At 47.8% G+C, this 14,563-nt stretch overlaps 1 protein-coding gene across 2 annotated transcripts in view; it reads left to right on the top strand.

Moving 5' to 3' along the window:
* The window catches only part of MYO18B (myosin XVIIIB), a 203,622-nt gene that overhangs the window by 18,292 nt on the left and 170,767 nt on the right, over positions 1-14,563 (top strand). For both annotated transcript variants that reach the window (XM_030583194.1, XM_030583195.1), the window contains exons 9-11: positions 731-873; positions 3,429-3,529; positions 7,463-7,526. In XM_030583194.1, coding sequence (XP_030439054.1) covers positions 731-873; positions 3,429-3,529; positions 7,463-7,526 — 308 coding nt within the window. The remainder of the gene's footprint in view (positions 1-730; positions 874-3,428; positions 3,530-7,462; positions 7,527-14,563) is intronic.

Below are 14,563 nucleotides of genomic sequence, written 5' to 3'. Positions count from 1 at the left end.
TTTTATTTTATTTTATTTGCACAAAGGGGAAAGGAAGAATATGTATCAATTTATCCCTTTTACTTGTATAATGTGCCTGTCTCAAATGCTCCCGGTGCAGTAACATTTTGGAATGATTTTAGAACTTGCTCCCACACCCCATTTCCTCAGAGCCTGGGTTTGTTAGGCTTTCCTGCATCTCTTCCCCTCCCTCTGGTAAGGCTGTGGGGAAGGGTGTGGACTGAGATGGCTCCTTTTTTGGATAGTCCCTGGTCTACATTTACATTGTATTGTTTGATTGCTGGGGCAGGAGGCTGCAGCCTGGGTGATGCCTACAGGTGACTTTTAAAAAATCGAATAAATTAAACATTTTCTGATCCAGGTTTAAACAGGGTTAACTCCCAATGACCTTGCAAGCAAAAATGAAGGCCCTCCCTAGGGATAAACAGAATGATGAGCCACAGCACACCACTGAGCCAGCGGCCTCCACTGTGCCATCACAGCCTTCCCTGCTAAGAGAGTCTGCCAAGCGGGCCCAAAGAGATGGCCTTGGGAGTTGTGACTTGGGGGAGGGTCTGGTTTTCAGTGAAGAACATGAATGCATTCGGGATAGCAACAGCCATGTGTAGCTGTCGCACTGGGGCCCAGGGAGATGGAGAGCTGGGATTTGAACCGGGAAAGCATTCAGTGTTCTGTTACAGCCAGCCACAGAGCTTGTTGCAAACTGGACTGTTTGTGTTGATTTTTGCAGTGGAGAAGATTCAGGCCATGTTCACAATCCTCAAAGCTTTTGGGACAGTGGCCACCTGTCACAATGGCGCCTCCACTCGCTTCTCCATGGTCATGTCACTGGATTTCAATGCCACAGGCCGAATAACAGCCGCTCACCTCCAGGTAACTACATACCCCTGCCACCGCACCCAGGTCAAGTGCTGCGCAGTGCCAGCCTCCTCCGCTGGCAAGATGGGAGAGCTCAAGTGGCCAAAGGAGACCTACTGCAATTCTTTGTGCCCTTGTATGCCAGGTGCAAGGCTGGTCCCTCTCTAGCAGCACCACACAGTGTCCTGCTGGGGATGCAAATGGGGGGAGGTTTATAGGAAGTAAAGGGGAATGTAAGGGCTGCCCAGTAAAGCATCTCTATAAAACTTCTCCCTTCCTTGGAGTCTAATGGGGTATGAGAATTCTGGGATCTGTTCCTGGACCCTGTGCATGGCAGGTCAGTGGTCAACTGCCTTCCACGCAGACCCCTTCACTCCATGGTTGGTTCAGTCATCATCCGACTGAGTCCTTGCAGAGCACTCTTCTAGTGTCAGCTATTTAACCCTGGCAACCCATGCAAGGCAGGTCAGCATTGTCTGGAGACCAAGGCAGAGGGGAGCAGCCTGCCCAAGGCCACTGGGGCCATAGTTAGAACTTGAGTCCAGGGCTCGGTGCCAGGCGACGCCGAAGGAGTGTTACCAGACCCAGTTAACAAACCAGAATGTGTTTGCATTGGCCTGTGGAATATGAAATCCAGAGAAAATAAGCTGATATAAAATGGATCTGAATGCAAGGCCACCCCTGCCATGAAGAACATCCTGGTGAAACATTCAGTTCATAGGCAAAAAGTAACATCCACACCGGCTGTCCGGGGCTCTGGCTTCTCCGCTGCTCTGAGATAAACCAAAGTGCCTCAGAACCTGGGGGCGGCCTGAGCTCTGACTGGCAGCTAGTTTCTGTGTATTTAATGGAAATTGCCTCTACCTGTTTGCTGCCAGGAGGGACAGTGATGGTAACTGCAGCCCTCCATGTGTCCCCAGTCTCTCGTCTGTCCAGCATTAGACTTCGGTCATCTAAATTCCTGCCAAGCAGGAGCTTTTTTAATGATGCGGCCGGGCTCCACAGCAGCCAGTAACCAGCCACGTCATCTTGGGGAAACCAGCAGAATGGGACTGGTGTGAAATATGCATAAGTAAATCTCTAATCTGGCATTTAATTAGCAATACCGTATATGTTGGCCATGAAATTAAACAGAAGCCTCTATCTGCTTTCATTATCACCGCAGCTAAGGGAAGCAAAGCTCTGCCCTTGCTCTCAGGAGCTGAGCTACTTGGGTGGGAATCCCAGGGACCAAGAATCAAGCAGCATATACCCCTTGCATGTCACTGGCACATGCTGACTACTGCTCTGGCCCTGCCTCGGAGCTAGCAGACCTTGCCTTAGGGGTGGAACTGTCCCCTGAGTGCATTAGCTTGGCCTCTCTGCTGAGCCACAAGATGGGAACCAGCCCTGCAGCTGCCTGGGGAGGGGCAGACTAGAAGAGACACCCCTGGTGCAGCTCAAGGCTGACTTTGGCTCTTTTGCTATTTCCATTTCTAATGCTCCCTAAAGTTCCCTGCATCGATTATTCTTCTTCTGAGATTAAGTTCCCTGAATGCCTGAGTTTGAAAGAGGCCAGCTATTGTGTGCACAGTGAGATGCTCCAGGCAACAGAGGCTTTTCTGTCTTTCCTTTCCCTTCAACTCACCAAGGTGTCCCATGTGGGAGCATAACCCCCTTGGCTTCCTACTTGCACAGGTCAGAATGCCAGGGCTAACGTGGGTGGGTTGAGAAGTTAACGGCAGAGTGGAACAGGCTGTTCCCAGCACATAGGAGAGAGCAGCAAGGAGTCACATACCGGGGGGGGCCTGGTTTCCAAGAGCAAGTCTTTGTAGTAAGCAGTGATGGCGAAGCTGCCAGGCTCCACCCCACTTTCTGCTGGCAGGATTGGCTTGTCTTGGCTCAGCACTGAATGTGTGGTGAGGTGTGTCTGAGCCATTTGAACATGCACCGCTGTTTGGCACTGCATAGCGGATAATCACCTGCAGCTCTAGAGGAACCATCACAAGAATCGGCTCTTTGCAGTAGGTTGGCACTTCAGCTGCAAAGGCAGGGGCACTCAGTCATAATGAATAATAAAGATCAGAGAGTTTGGTTCAGGCTCGTTTCCAGTCCGGGATATGAAGGGAAGTATCACTTCAGAGTGGCCATTAGTGTTTTCAATAGCGCCCAAGTTCCATTGAAAGGCCCTTACATGCTATTGAAAGTTTTACCCCTTCGTGCCTTGGGCTAAATCCTCCTCTCAGTTACACCACTTATCTTGCAGGGTTCCAGGGCTGGTGTAACCCAGGGAAAAGTTTGGTCTCTCAAATAATTCATTTTCAAAAGCTTTAATCTTTTGTCCACATAGAAAATATGTAAAAAATCCAGGTGGCATCGTCCTATCCCCAGGTCAGTGGGCCTGGCTCACTCCTCAGTGACTCTAATCTGGCCAGTGATTGGCGTTCGGCGTAAAGAACCCCTCCCATCACAACGTACGAGAGTCATTTGGCTAGTCCCAGCCAGTCTGGGTTTCACAGTCTCTGGCTGGCCCTGGGGGGGATTGCAGGCTGGGGAGTGGATGCTGAGCTTCTCTTTCTTCCTTCTGCCAGACGATGCTGTTGGAAAGGGTCCGTGTCGCACAGCAACCAGAAGGAGAGAGCAACTTCAGTGTCTTTTCTCAGATGCTGGCAGGCCTGGACATGGCTCACAGGTATAGTTGAGGCCTTGTGTGTGGGACGAAATCTGGTGTGTCCGTGTGTGATAGCTTTCCGCCACGCACTCGTGGCTAGATGCCGGGGGGATGGGGCCACTAGAAGTGACGCATCCAGCACAGACGGGTCTAACGAGATTGGGTGAGGGCGTGTGACGTGTTAATATGTACCCTCCCCAGGGGACAGGTTCATGAAGACAGATCAAGGGACAAAAGCAATGGGACCAATCTCAGCAAGGTCATCACGTGCAGCCGGGGAGATTGAGGTTTGATTTTAGGACAAACTCTCTAGGTCTCAGGGTAGTCAAGCTCTGCAACAGGCTTGCAAAGGAGGTGGTGGAATACCTATTTCTGGAGGTTTTTAAGAACAGGTTGGGCAAATCCCTGCCAGGGATGGGCTAGATAATACTTGGTCCTGTCTCAGTGCAGGCGACTGAACTAGATGACCTCTCGAGATCCCCTCTAGTCCCACATTTCTATGATCCTGTAAATACCCAAGTGAGTTCCTGGAGGAGCTTTGCTGAGGATGGGATTGATCATGAACCCAGAGGAATGCATGGGGGCCTCCAGAGAATGTGCAGCAGTATAGTGAGGTGTGAGGAGGAGGCAGTGATGGGTGGGAGGGAACAGCAGGCAAGGAACAGGCTAGTTAATTCTTGCATTGGAGGGGCTGTCCGGAGGGATACTGAGCTCTGTGCAGAGGCTTTCAGGTGAGAATGGAGCCTGTGAGAAACACATATGGACTATGAGGGACTCTAGCAATCTCTCTCCTGTCTGTTTCTGTTTGTGCTGAGAGCTATTGGTCTCTCTGGCGGGGTTACCAGTCAGGGAAAGATGTGCCTCTCTAAGTAAATAGGCTCTGTTAGCACTTCCTGGCAAACAGTCCCTATTATGTGATGGAAAGCACCAGCCAAGGGACATCAGGGTCTTGGAGCTGCTCTGTTGCTATGTCTGGTGTGTGAGAGAGGGACTGCTGGAGGAGACCCTGGGCTGGGGTCCTGTCAGGGCTGAGGCCTGCTAGCTCCACAAGGAGCGCTGGGGCCCAGAGGTCAGTCTGCCCAGAAGGGCTCCCTGTCTCCTCACTGGCAGGTCAGTCTCAACGAATAGGGCTGCTTCTTTGCCACTGTGGGGCAGAGGTGTGTTTGTTCAGCTCTCTCTTACAGAGAGAGGAATGAAAAGCAGTTCTTTCCTCCCAGCTCCTGAAGGACTATTGCACACACTGAGTCCAGGAGCCATTCCTCAGGGAATGCCAGGAAAATCCTTCCACAGCTGTGGGAAACAGAGGCCGAATTCATGTTCTCTAACCAGTAGCTGCCGCTTTAGTAACAATGTACAGAAGTTCTGTTTTTGCAACATAGGTTGCACAGGCAAATAGCAGGTCAGGAGGAGATAGATCTTCACTGCACAGATCCATTTAGACTCTTCTAACCAATTGTGCATGCCACTCTGATTACACCCAGAGAATGGTTTTCAGGTATAAGCTTTAAAAAAAGGCTACAAACCACAAAATTTCAGTGTGCTGGTCACTTGGGTCATCCCTGGCGGAGGTACAGTACTGCCTGTGAATATAACCTCACCACTGCAAACCTCAGCACACAATAGATTGAGATCTTCCACCCGATCAATATTTCACACAGCACATTTCCCCTCACTTGCTCCTCTGATGTTCATTAGTAGTCAGCTGTACCGTGACCCAGTGCCTTCGAATGTATCAGTTCTCGGCTAGGTGATGGGCACTGCGGTTTCCATGTCCCTTTGTTATTACAAAGGGTCCATTTCAATAACCAAATGTATCCCCTGGACAGAAGGGTGAATACATTAGATTCTTCAGCAGCCCGATGTGATGATGTTTTGGCTGGAGCTGTGTGTGTGTTTTGGAGAGAGATGCTAGACAAAAATGACACACTTAGAAATATGGGTCAAAGAAGTGTTACATCAGTGAGAGAGTGGGCCTGATTCTTCTCTTGTGTACACTGGTGTAAATCAAGAGTATAGCCATCTAGGTCGATAGGTACATTCAGAGCACAAAATGTGTATAGGCTTCAGAAAAGTCAGGTCACCGATTCTGAGATGTTTCTCCTCAGTCACAGAGTTGCTAATGGACATGGTTGGCCAATCTGCACAGCTTTCCATTAGATAACTGTTAGACCCTTGGGATCTGCTTCCAGGCTCCTCTGTCCCCCGCCCTCCATTTATACTCGAGCTGCTTTGTGAATAGTGTGTTCCAGTTCTCTGTGATGAGGGCTGAATACAGAACAAAGACTCTTGGAATGTATGGTGCAGATCATCCAGGGTACCTTGCACTAGGCACAATGTTTCTGTGCTGATAAAGAAGGTGAAAAAAAATCAGTCTGGCAGAGGCTTTGTTCTAAAGGTCTTTTGACAGGACTGCCCTTGACAAGGCAATTGTTAGAGACAGATGGATTGTTACGGGCTAATAAGGGAGACTTAAACAAGAAATGTAGGATCAGACAAATCAACATGATATTGTCAGGGGATGTGAATTAGGCTCTGGAACCCTACTGAGGGACTCTGATTTCCCCAGCAGAGGGAGTAGAATAGCTATGAAATGATTTCCCTTCACAGCATTTGGTTTTAGTTTTGGCCTGTTTGTTAATCTGTTGTCTGATAGAATGAGATTGGACAGCAAAGACACATGAGCAACAGAAATCAGGCATTGGATTATATGGAGTTTGTTTTCGGGTGTCTTTTTAGGGGAAGTGAGCAAACGTCAAAGGTTCCAGGTGTGGAGTGATCACTTTCAGACACTCGAGTGTGGAACTGGGTGAAAAATCTTCAGAGAACAGGGTCGGGCAGGAGACTTCTTGTGCTTTTGCATCTTGGCTAAAACCAGGATTGAGCAAATCAGAAGAAAATGAAAAATAATTCCAAAAAATTTAGTTAACAGTTTCACACACACACAAATAATTGAGTTCTGGATGCCAGTTTGGATCACTTATAATTTTATATGAATGATTTCACCTCCCACTTAACAACTCTGGGCTGCACCTGACCCAAGTTAATTCGCCCCCTACTACAGAAATAGTCCCATTGAGTGTTAACTCCGCTGGCAGGGCCATTTCCCCTTGTACCTGCAGCGCTCCATACACACTAGTGGCACAATACAAGTAATGAATACCCTTGAACCCAGGAGGCCAACATGAGCTCTGTTTGTTTGAGTTTGCCCATGAGCTTTCTGGAATTCCCCATCTCTCTTTCACAGAACCATGTGGGCAACCTGGTTCGTATCTGCAAAGCGGGGTTGTGACTGCAATGCTGACCCTGTGTGATACCGTACAGCATGGTAGTGAATTCACACTACAACAGAATAGCTCACTGGGGTGTGAATTGTATTGTGGTGGTGGTGGTAACTGTAGGATTGGAGGTATAAACCCATTCATGGCTAGGAGCCTTTATTAATCACCTCACCTCCAAACCCAATGAGTTACTTATCAAAGGGAGGGAAAGGAAATGCCAAGTACATTTGTACGTCTTGTGCTCGCAGTATGGGACTGCACGAGGTGAACTAGCACTCAGAAATCAGAAAACACAGATGGGAATTGGAGAGAATCTGCTTTGGTGAAAGGAGTTGAAACTTCTGGCCAGTGAAGACCTTTCTAGAGTTAAGTTTACAATACTCCTTTGGGCTTGATGATCTCGAAAGGGGCACAGAGAAGCATTTCCAATAGCACGAGCCTTTAGGAAACACATCTGAAAACATGAGTTTAACGTACTCACCTCCCTCGAGAGTGACATGCTCTCTCTTTCTCAGCGGAGCGATTGGATTATCCAAGCTCCTTTAGTGGCTTTGAACACTACTCAGTGCTGTTGCATTGGGTAACATTTTCATTCACCAGATCCTGCTCCCTCTGGAGAGCAATAAGACCTTTTTGGTAGCACTGAGATGTGGTTTAATTTTCATTCTTCTTTCAGGACAATGCTGCACTTGCACCAGATGGCTCAGAGCAACTCCTTTGGTATCGGGCCATGTTCGAAGGTAGGGCTATACAAACCAGTTGCATTACCTCCTGCTTTGCCTGTATTGCTTTTCCCTGGACTGTTCTGCACAGCGCTGTTTGGTGTGCATGGCTTTGTTCCGACACACTAGGTGACAAGAGCATTGCTCCTAGGAGTGAACCTTTGAAATGACACTTCCCCTGGTTTTAGAAATATGCTGCAGATGGAGAATTTGTGAGCTGTGCATTAACAGAGGAATACGCCTCAGACCAAATTACCAGCATAGCCGAGTTAGACTCTTCCCACGTACTGTCATGGAGGTCTAGACAGGAAATTTAGGGGTCATTGTATGATGTATGGAATGCACAGACCCTGAATTTTCCTGAGACATTTTGAACCTAACGTGGCTCCTGAATAGGACTGGCTGGAAAACAAGAATTTGGTTTTGTAATTTTTTTTTGAAGTTTCCACATTTGTTTTTGTTCCATGTTCATATAAAAACTAGAGCTTGTGAAAAACCAGAGAGTGAGCGCTCCTGCTTCAGTGTCGGGACTTCCGTTGTCTCTCTCACATCCCAGGGGAGTACCCTCAAGGCTACTGGCCATTCTCTCTCTCTGACCAGAAATATCCTGGACCTGAGAAACCTCCCCAATGACATTTGCATTGACAATGACACTTTTCCATGGCAAGTTTTGTTTTTAATGACTCAACATTTTCTGATGAAAAGACATTTCACTGAAAAATTCGGACCGGCTCTACTTCTCAATTTCAGAGTTAGAGTGCAGGGGTCTGAACCAAATCCTGGGATAAAAAAAACCTCTATTATTTGCACAGCTCCTCCTTCCCTGAGTAGACAGTTCATCTCAGGATGGATGGATGGTACATTTTCTTTAAAATACAGCTGTCTCTCCTGGGAGGCTCAAGAACTAGTGCCTTCATCACACCCACTGGCTCCCAATTCGGATGGACTTTGCATTTCTTCTCAGTCTTGGATGGCAAAATGGGTGGTGTGTCATTAACTTGGGGTGCACAGGAGGGCAAGCGAGGAGCCAGGGGGTGCATCAGAAGGAGCTGAGTTTATTTGTCAACTAGTGTGGAAATGGTTTTCCGGGCTGCAAGATCCAATCTCTTTATATCGCTCTGTGGGGAGAGAGAGGGGTGACTATGGAGTCTCCAGTGTCCTGATGTGCTCCTGGCCTGTCCCAGACCAACATCATGACACCAGAATGTCGACTCCCACCTCTGACCAGCCAGCGGTGCCAGCCTCCATTGCCTACTTGGTTTATTTCCCAAGAGGCACCTTTGTGGTTTCTTCTACATGGACCCTTGTGTTTCGGAGGAGCTTCCCATAATCCCCTGCAAAGCTACCTCCTTCTCCTCCTTCAGATCCCCCCATAAAACTCTCCTTTGCCAGGCTGCTTACAAAAAACTTGACAATGGCTGGCCCCGGATGTGCTGAGAGTACTGGATATCGTGCTGACAGATACTATGCCATTGGTTCTGAGTGCTCCCCAGTGGTAGCTAATCTATTGTCTCCTCTCTTGTGAGCTCCTTGAGACAGGACCATCCGTTCACTCTGTCTGGACAGCACTGAGCACAATTGGGTCCTGGTCCTTGGCTAGGGCTTTTAGCCACGCTGGTAGTATCAATAGTAAAGACTAGCAGTCAGGGCCGGCTCCAGGCACCAGCAAAGGAAGCAGGTGCTTGGGGTGGCCAAGAATGAAGCGGCACAGTAGCTGCCGATCGCAGCGTTATCTTTTTTATTTTGGCTTCGCCACTTGGGGCGACAAAAGAGCTGGAGCCAGCCCTGCTAGCAGTAATAGATGTGGTAACGCAGTGCGCCTTAGTCATAAACAGATAGCTAAGGGTTAATGTCTCTTTTAACTGTAAAGGATTAACAAACAGGGACCCAAACACCTGACCTGAGGACCAATCAGGAAACAAGATAACTTTCAAATCTCGGTGGAGGGAAGCCTTTGTTTGTGTTTTTGGGTTTGGCTTTGTTCTCTCTGGACTCTGAGAGTGACCACACGTACCTACAGGCTCTCTAATCTTCTGTTCCCATTTTGTGAGTAAAAAGGTAGAAAGGCGGTATAGTCTTTTTATTTCTTTTCCTTTATTTGCAATTGTGTAGTTTGCTGGAAGTATTTTAAATTGTAATTGCTGGGGGGAGGCTTCTTTTTAGTTTCTATAAGCTGACAGACCCTGTAACTTTTTACCATCTAAATTGCAGGGATAGACCTTTTACTTTTTTCTTTCTTTTTATTAAAAGTTTTGCTTTTAAGACCTGTCTGTTTCTTTCCCCTTGTTGAGGCTCAAGGGAATTGAGTCTGTACTTAACAGGGAGGGAGGGGAGAAGGGGGAATCCCTTTGTTTTAGATTCACGGAACTTGAATCTGGATTGCCTCTGGGGGAAGGTATCATTCCTCTCTGTGTGGTGATTCAAGGAGTTGAATCACGGTGATCTCCTAGTGTACCCAGGGTGAGAAAGAGCTGGGAGGAAGAAAGGAGAGGGAAGGGAAATGGTTTATTCCCCTTTGTTGTGAGACTCAAGGAATTTGGGTCTTGGGGTCCCCAGGGAAGTTTTTGGGGGAGACCAGAGTCTATCAGGCGCTCTACTCTAAGTCCTGATTGGTGGCAGCACTACAGGATCTAAGCTGGTAATTAAGCTTAGGGGAATTCATGCTAGTACCCATATTTTGGACGCTAAGGTTCAGATTTGGGAATTATACTATGACAGCCTTGGCATCCAGCTGGCTAGTTAGGTAGAAGACTTTGCATGATTGGGACCCTCCAGTCTGGAGCTGTCCTCTTGATCCTGGCACGCACTGACTTTGACACACACTTTTTGCTTTGGCTCCCAGCGCTAGATACTGCAATAGGATCCAGAACGGCCCTTGTATTGTGCTGGATTATGCTGAGCTCTGTTGGGGTGGTGAGGGATGAGGGGCAGAGAACAAGTGAAGGAGCTGAAATTCCTCAGTGCAGCTTTACCATGGGTACTCAGAGGTGCTGCTAGCTGTTCGGAGGGAGGGCTGGTGAAGGGAAGCAGAGACTGGGCGATTGTGGGCCACTGGTTTCTTGGTGTCTGTAAAGGAGCAGTCTAGCACCCTGCTGGATTAGTTTGTCTCAACCTTGTATGTCAAAATTCAGCCCTCATTGCGACACCTTTAAGGAAATACGTCTGCCTCTGTTATCCCTGATTCAGTTAAATCAGAGGGAATGTACTGTTCTAAGTGTGTGTGAATAATTCCTGATATTTCTGTGCGATCGTACTTCTCAGATGGGTGAGATCGTGCTTTGGAGAACATCAGAATAACATTTTTAGGGGCTATGACTACACTTGGTTTTCATCATCTGCTCCTTATTAGTTCTAGCTGTTTGCGAGGATTAGGCATTTTACCAATGCACCAAAGCACTGGCCCGAATCACAGCAATTTATAGTTGTATCAGCATCTGGTACAATTCAGTTTTCAATCTTCATTATGTAGCGGCTAATCAGATCCAAGGGCCAGACAAATTAGCTGCTCTGCAATTGATCCCTTGGCCACAGGCTGGGTGGAGTTTCCAGGTTTGGCAGGGCATGGCCTGTTATTGATCACTGCTAATGCCCCAGGCAATGAGCTCAGCTTTCACAGCCTCACCAAAGGATTAAAATGGAAGCTGCCTGTTTCCCAGCGCAATGACCTTCTTTCATCATCCCTTCCTCCTGTTCTGGAGTGCCCAGGTTTGGATAGAATTGCAGATATCCTCCCTGTGGACGATTCCTGTCAATAATGCTGCTGGCCCATTTTTTTCAGCCCCACGGTGCATTACATGGCAGATGTGAGGGACGGGCCAGTTCTGCAGGTGCACTGTATCTTTGGCAGCAGTGGGTGGGGAGGGCTGGATCCACTTGCATGTGTAAATCTGAAATTGACAAGGAAAGGAGGCTGGGTTGGGTATTTCTTTTCTCCTTTCTTCATTGTTGCTCTGCTGCTGATGGGATTAAACAGGAATTCAGGCTGCGATTTCTGAGACGCTGCACCAGGCAAAGGGCTTCTTGAGTTACATTTTAGTTGACGCCTGTGTCAGAAAACCAATATGTGATGCTCTTCACTGTGCCAGCTGAAGTCTTTCAGTACAAAGTGTTTTTTTTATTACATTCTCCCACTCACTGATCTCTCTAAATTTCACTTCTTCCTCCCCAACACTCTTATTGTGGCAAATATATGAAGGAAAGTGACCTGATTAACAGTCAGTATAGAAAAATGAAAATGGCGCATATTTAAGCCAGCCTGTTAATGTTGCCTCAGTTCCGTCAATATATCCTTCAGCGTGCACATGTCATTAGTCTTAGCAAATCAGCAAAGTGAAAAGAATTAAATGCAAGGAATCTCCCTGGAAATGCAGGCAGGATTCCGACAATCTCTGGGCAATGCGACCGCGGAGTCTCTTGGCTCCTTCAGCACTCTACTGAGCCTCTCTGCCAGTTTGTGCCATCTGGGACATTCAGTCTGAGGATTAGTGGTTTGCTGCACTGCAGCGGCATTTGCAGATGCCTTGTGGTCCATGGTGTCAGTGCCTGTTGGAGAGCTTTCATCTGCAGATTGCTGACATGCTGCCCACCATGCAGTGGGAACTCGTGCACTGCAGAATGAGTTTTCTAATCTCTGACCCATTCCAGTGCATGTGTGCGGGGGTCTGTGATCTCCGATAACTGGCAAATGTGGTATGACAAACAGAAATGCATGTCCTCTCCATCAGCTTTTCTTCCTGGTCATGGAGATCAGTCGAGAAGCTTTCCCTGCATCGCAAAAGGCCCTTTTTTAGCCAAATTCAGATGTTAGGCTTAGATTGGGCTGCAGGAGCATCCACTGCCGAGCACCACCAGATGGCCTGTGTGATCTCTGGTTGGGTTTGGAGCTGGATCTGTTCCTGAAACAGTATCACCTTGTTCTACTCAGACGGAGCTCCAGTGATTTCCCTGCACCCCCCCGAATTTCCCCAACACCACCACCCCCCCCGCAGTTTTATGAGCTAGTTACATACCAATTCAGTGACTGTTTGGAAATCTGAATTTAAACTGAAACATTAATACACACTTTAAAAGCTTATACAGTGTATGATAAAATATGTGTGTCTGAAAAAGTATAATAGATTTGAAAAGTATGAACATAGACTAGCTTCCTTGCTTCCTTATACAGCTTGTTTTTATGATGTCAGTGCATTCATTTCGGTGATGTTGGCCAACCTAAGAATTTCAAATGATGATTTGCAAGCAAAGTCTAAATGAGCTCTCCCTGACAGCTAGAGATGAGCTGGGGCTGCTGGGAAAGGCTTCAGGGCCAGATTATATTTACATTCACACCTAATCTACCTAGGTATCCAGCAAACAGAGCTGTGTTGTCCAAGTGATAGATTTTGGCTGGGGCTGGGTTACAAACCACTTGAATGTGGGGGGAAGGGGGGATGAAATGTTGTTCTTATTGTATGAGTAAAGGGCAGTAGAACTGTAGCCTGTGATGATTTGAAGACATCAAGAGAGGGGGTGGGGACCTGTCCCTCTCCACTGTTTAAAGACAGAGCTGATTAGGCTCCATAGAGAGAGAGTCTTTTGTTCTGTTAAGTGACCACTGCAGCTGGAATCACTGACAATCAGGTCTAAGTGCTTAGTCCTGTTGTGGGGACAGTGTTTTTGTGGAAGAGACAGCCCAGACTGCCCTAGCAGCGAGCCAGGTTCCCCCACTGAGAGCTCAGCTGAAATCACTGAGAGCTGGTGGAACCTCAAGAGCCCAACTCGCAGAGGTCACAGTGGCAGGTGGCAGCAGAAGGTGACTGCGCAGGGCCATTGCACCAGAGCGGTGCAGTGAACGGTGGCACAACGAACAGATGTGGCCAGAGCGAACAGTGAGCAGCTGGAGGAACAAGCCAGATGCCTTCTTGTTCCCCACCTGGCAGGTGTACTTACGTGAAAGCACCTCTGAACTCTGAGTCTCCACTGACCAAGGACAACACCGGTGAGTGGGGTGCTGTGGAGGGAAAAGTGAGGGGCATGTTAAATAAACATTTGTTTGTTGGACTATATTTTAGTCACTTTGCTCCACAATGCTAGATTTGTGACTGGGAATGGAAACTTATCTAAATATGTTTCCTAGTAGGCCAAGATTTTTAAAATGCATTATTTGCCAAGGTTGTTATCTCAGATAACACAGAGAGAAATACAAAGCATCACTGAGGGAGACGTCCCGTCTGCTTCTCCTCCAGGACTTCCCTAATCTGAATAGGAGGCATAATATACGCCCAGGCTTGTACATACAGTATTGTAACAATAGCCAGAAATGCAACTGGGCTTTGCTTCATCCACATTAGGAAACCAGCTCTCTCACAGCATGCCCCATTGCAGAGCACAACCCGCAAATCCAGCCCCGGGACTGGTGCTGTCGGGCTGTAACACAACTTGTGCTCACAGCGGCTTTAGAAAGCGCAGCCAATGCAAGGGCAACCAAGCAAGCCAGCTTGAGGGGTCATGTTGACCTATGTTCTGTGGGAGAAGGAGCCCAGGAAAATGTCACCTGTATAGAGGGCGCTTCGTTTCACGGTGGCTTTCACAAAGTAAAATCACTTTGAATCCTCATCCACGCATTGGTTGCAGAGGAGCACTTCACAGCATGGCAGAAATCAATTTTTTTATGGCCAAACCCCTAGAAAAAAGGGGATTCACTTCTGATGAGCCCAGCACTGGCCATGCCCATAAAGCCACTCTAAGGAGTGAGAAGAACCAGAGCTGATTGAATTTGCCTTTGTTTCTCTGAGCCAGCGAGGAAAGCTCCGTTTGCAGAGCTTGCTGCTCTCGCAGAGCATGCAGGGCTTATTAAGTGACTGAGCTGAGCGGGGAATGAGGGGAGGGTCCTCTAAGTTCCTTGCCTGTTGAGAATAAACTCTTTTAAATCATGCAGCCGTGTTAACTGGGAGAGGAAACCACAGCTGTGCCACTCATCCTGCCGCTGCACCAAAGAACTTGATGAGTTGCCCTGTGCAGTATTGCAACATGCTATGCTAAACAGTGCAGATTGAAAGAGAAATGAGGCATCAGGT

Source organism: Gopherus evgoodei, chromosome 13, assembly GCF_007399415.2.
Source record: "Gopherus evgoodei ecotype Sinaloan lineage chromosome 13, rGopEvg1_v1.p, whole genome shotgun sequence".
Classification (NCBI taxonomy): Eukaryota; Metazoa; Chordata; order Testudines; family Testudinidae; genus Gopherus; species Gopherus evgoodei.
Note: the sequence above shows the minus strand (reverse complement) of the source record. Positions and strands in the feature narration are given on the sequence as shown.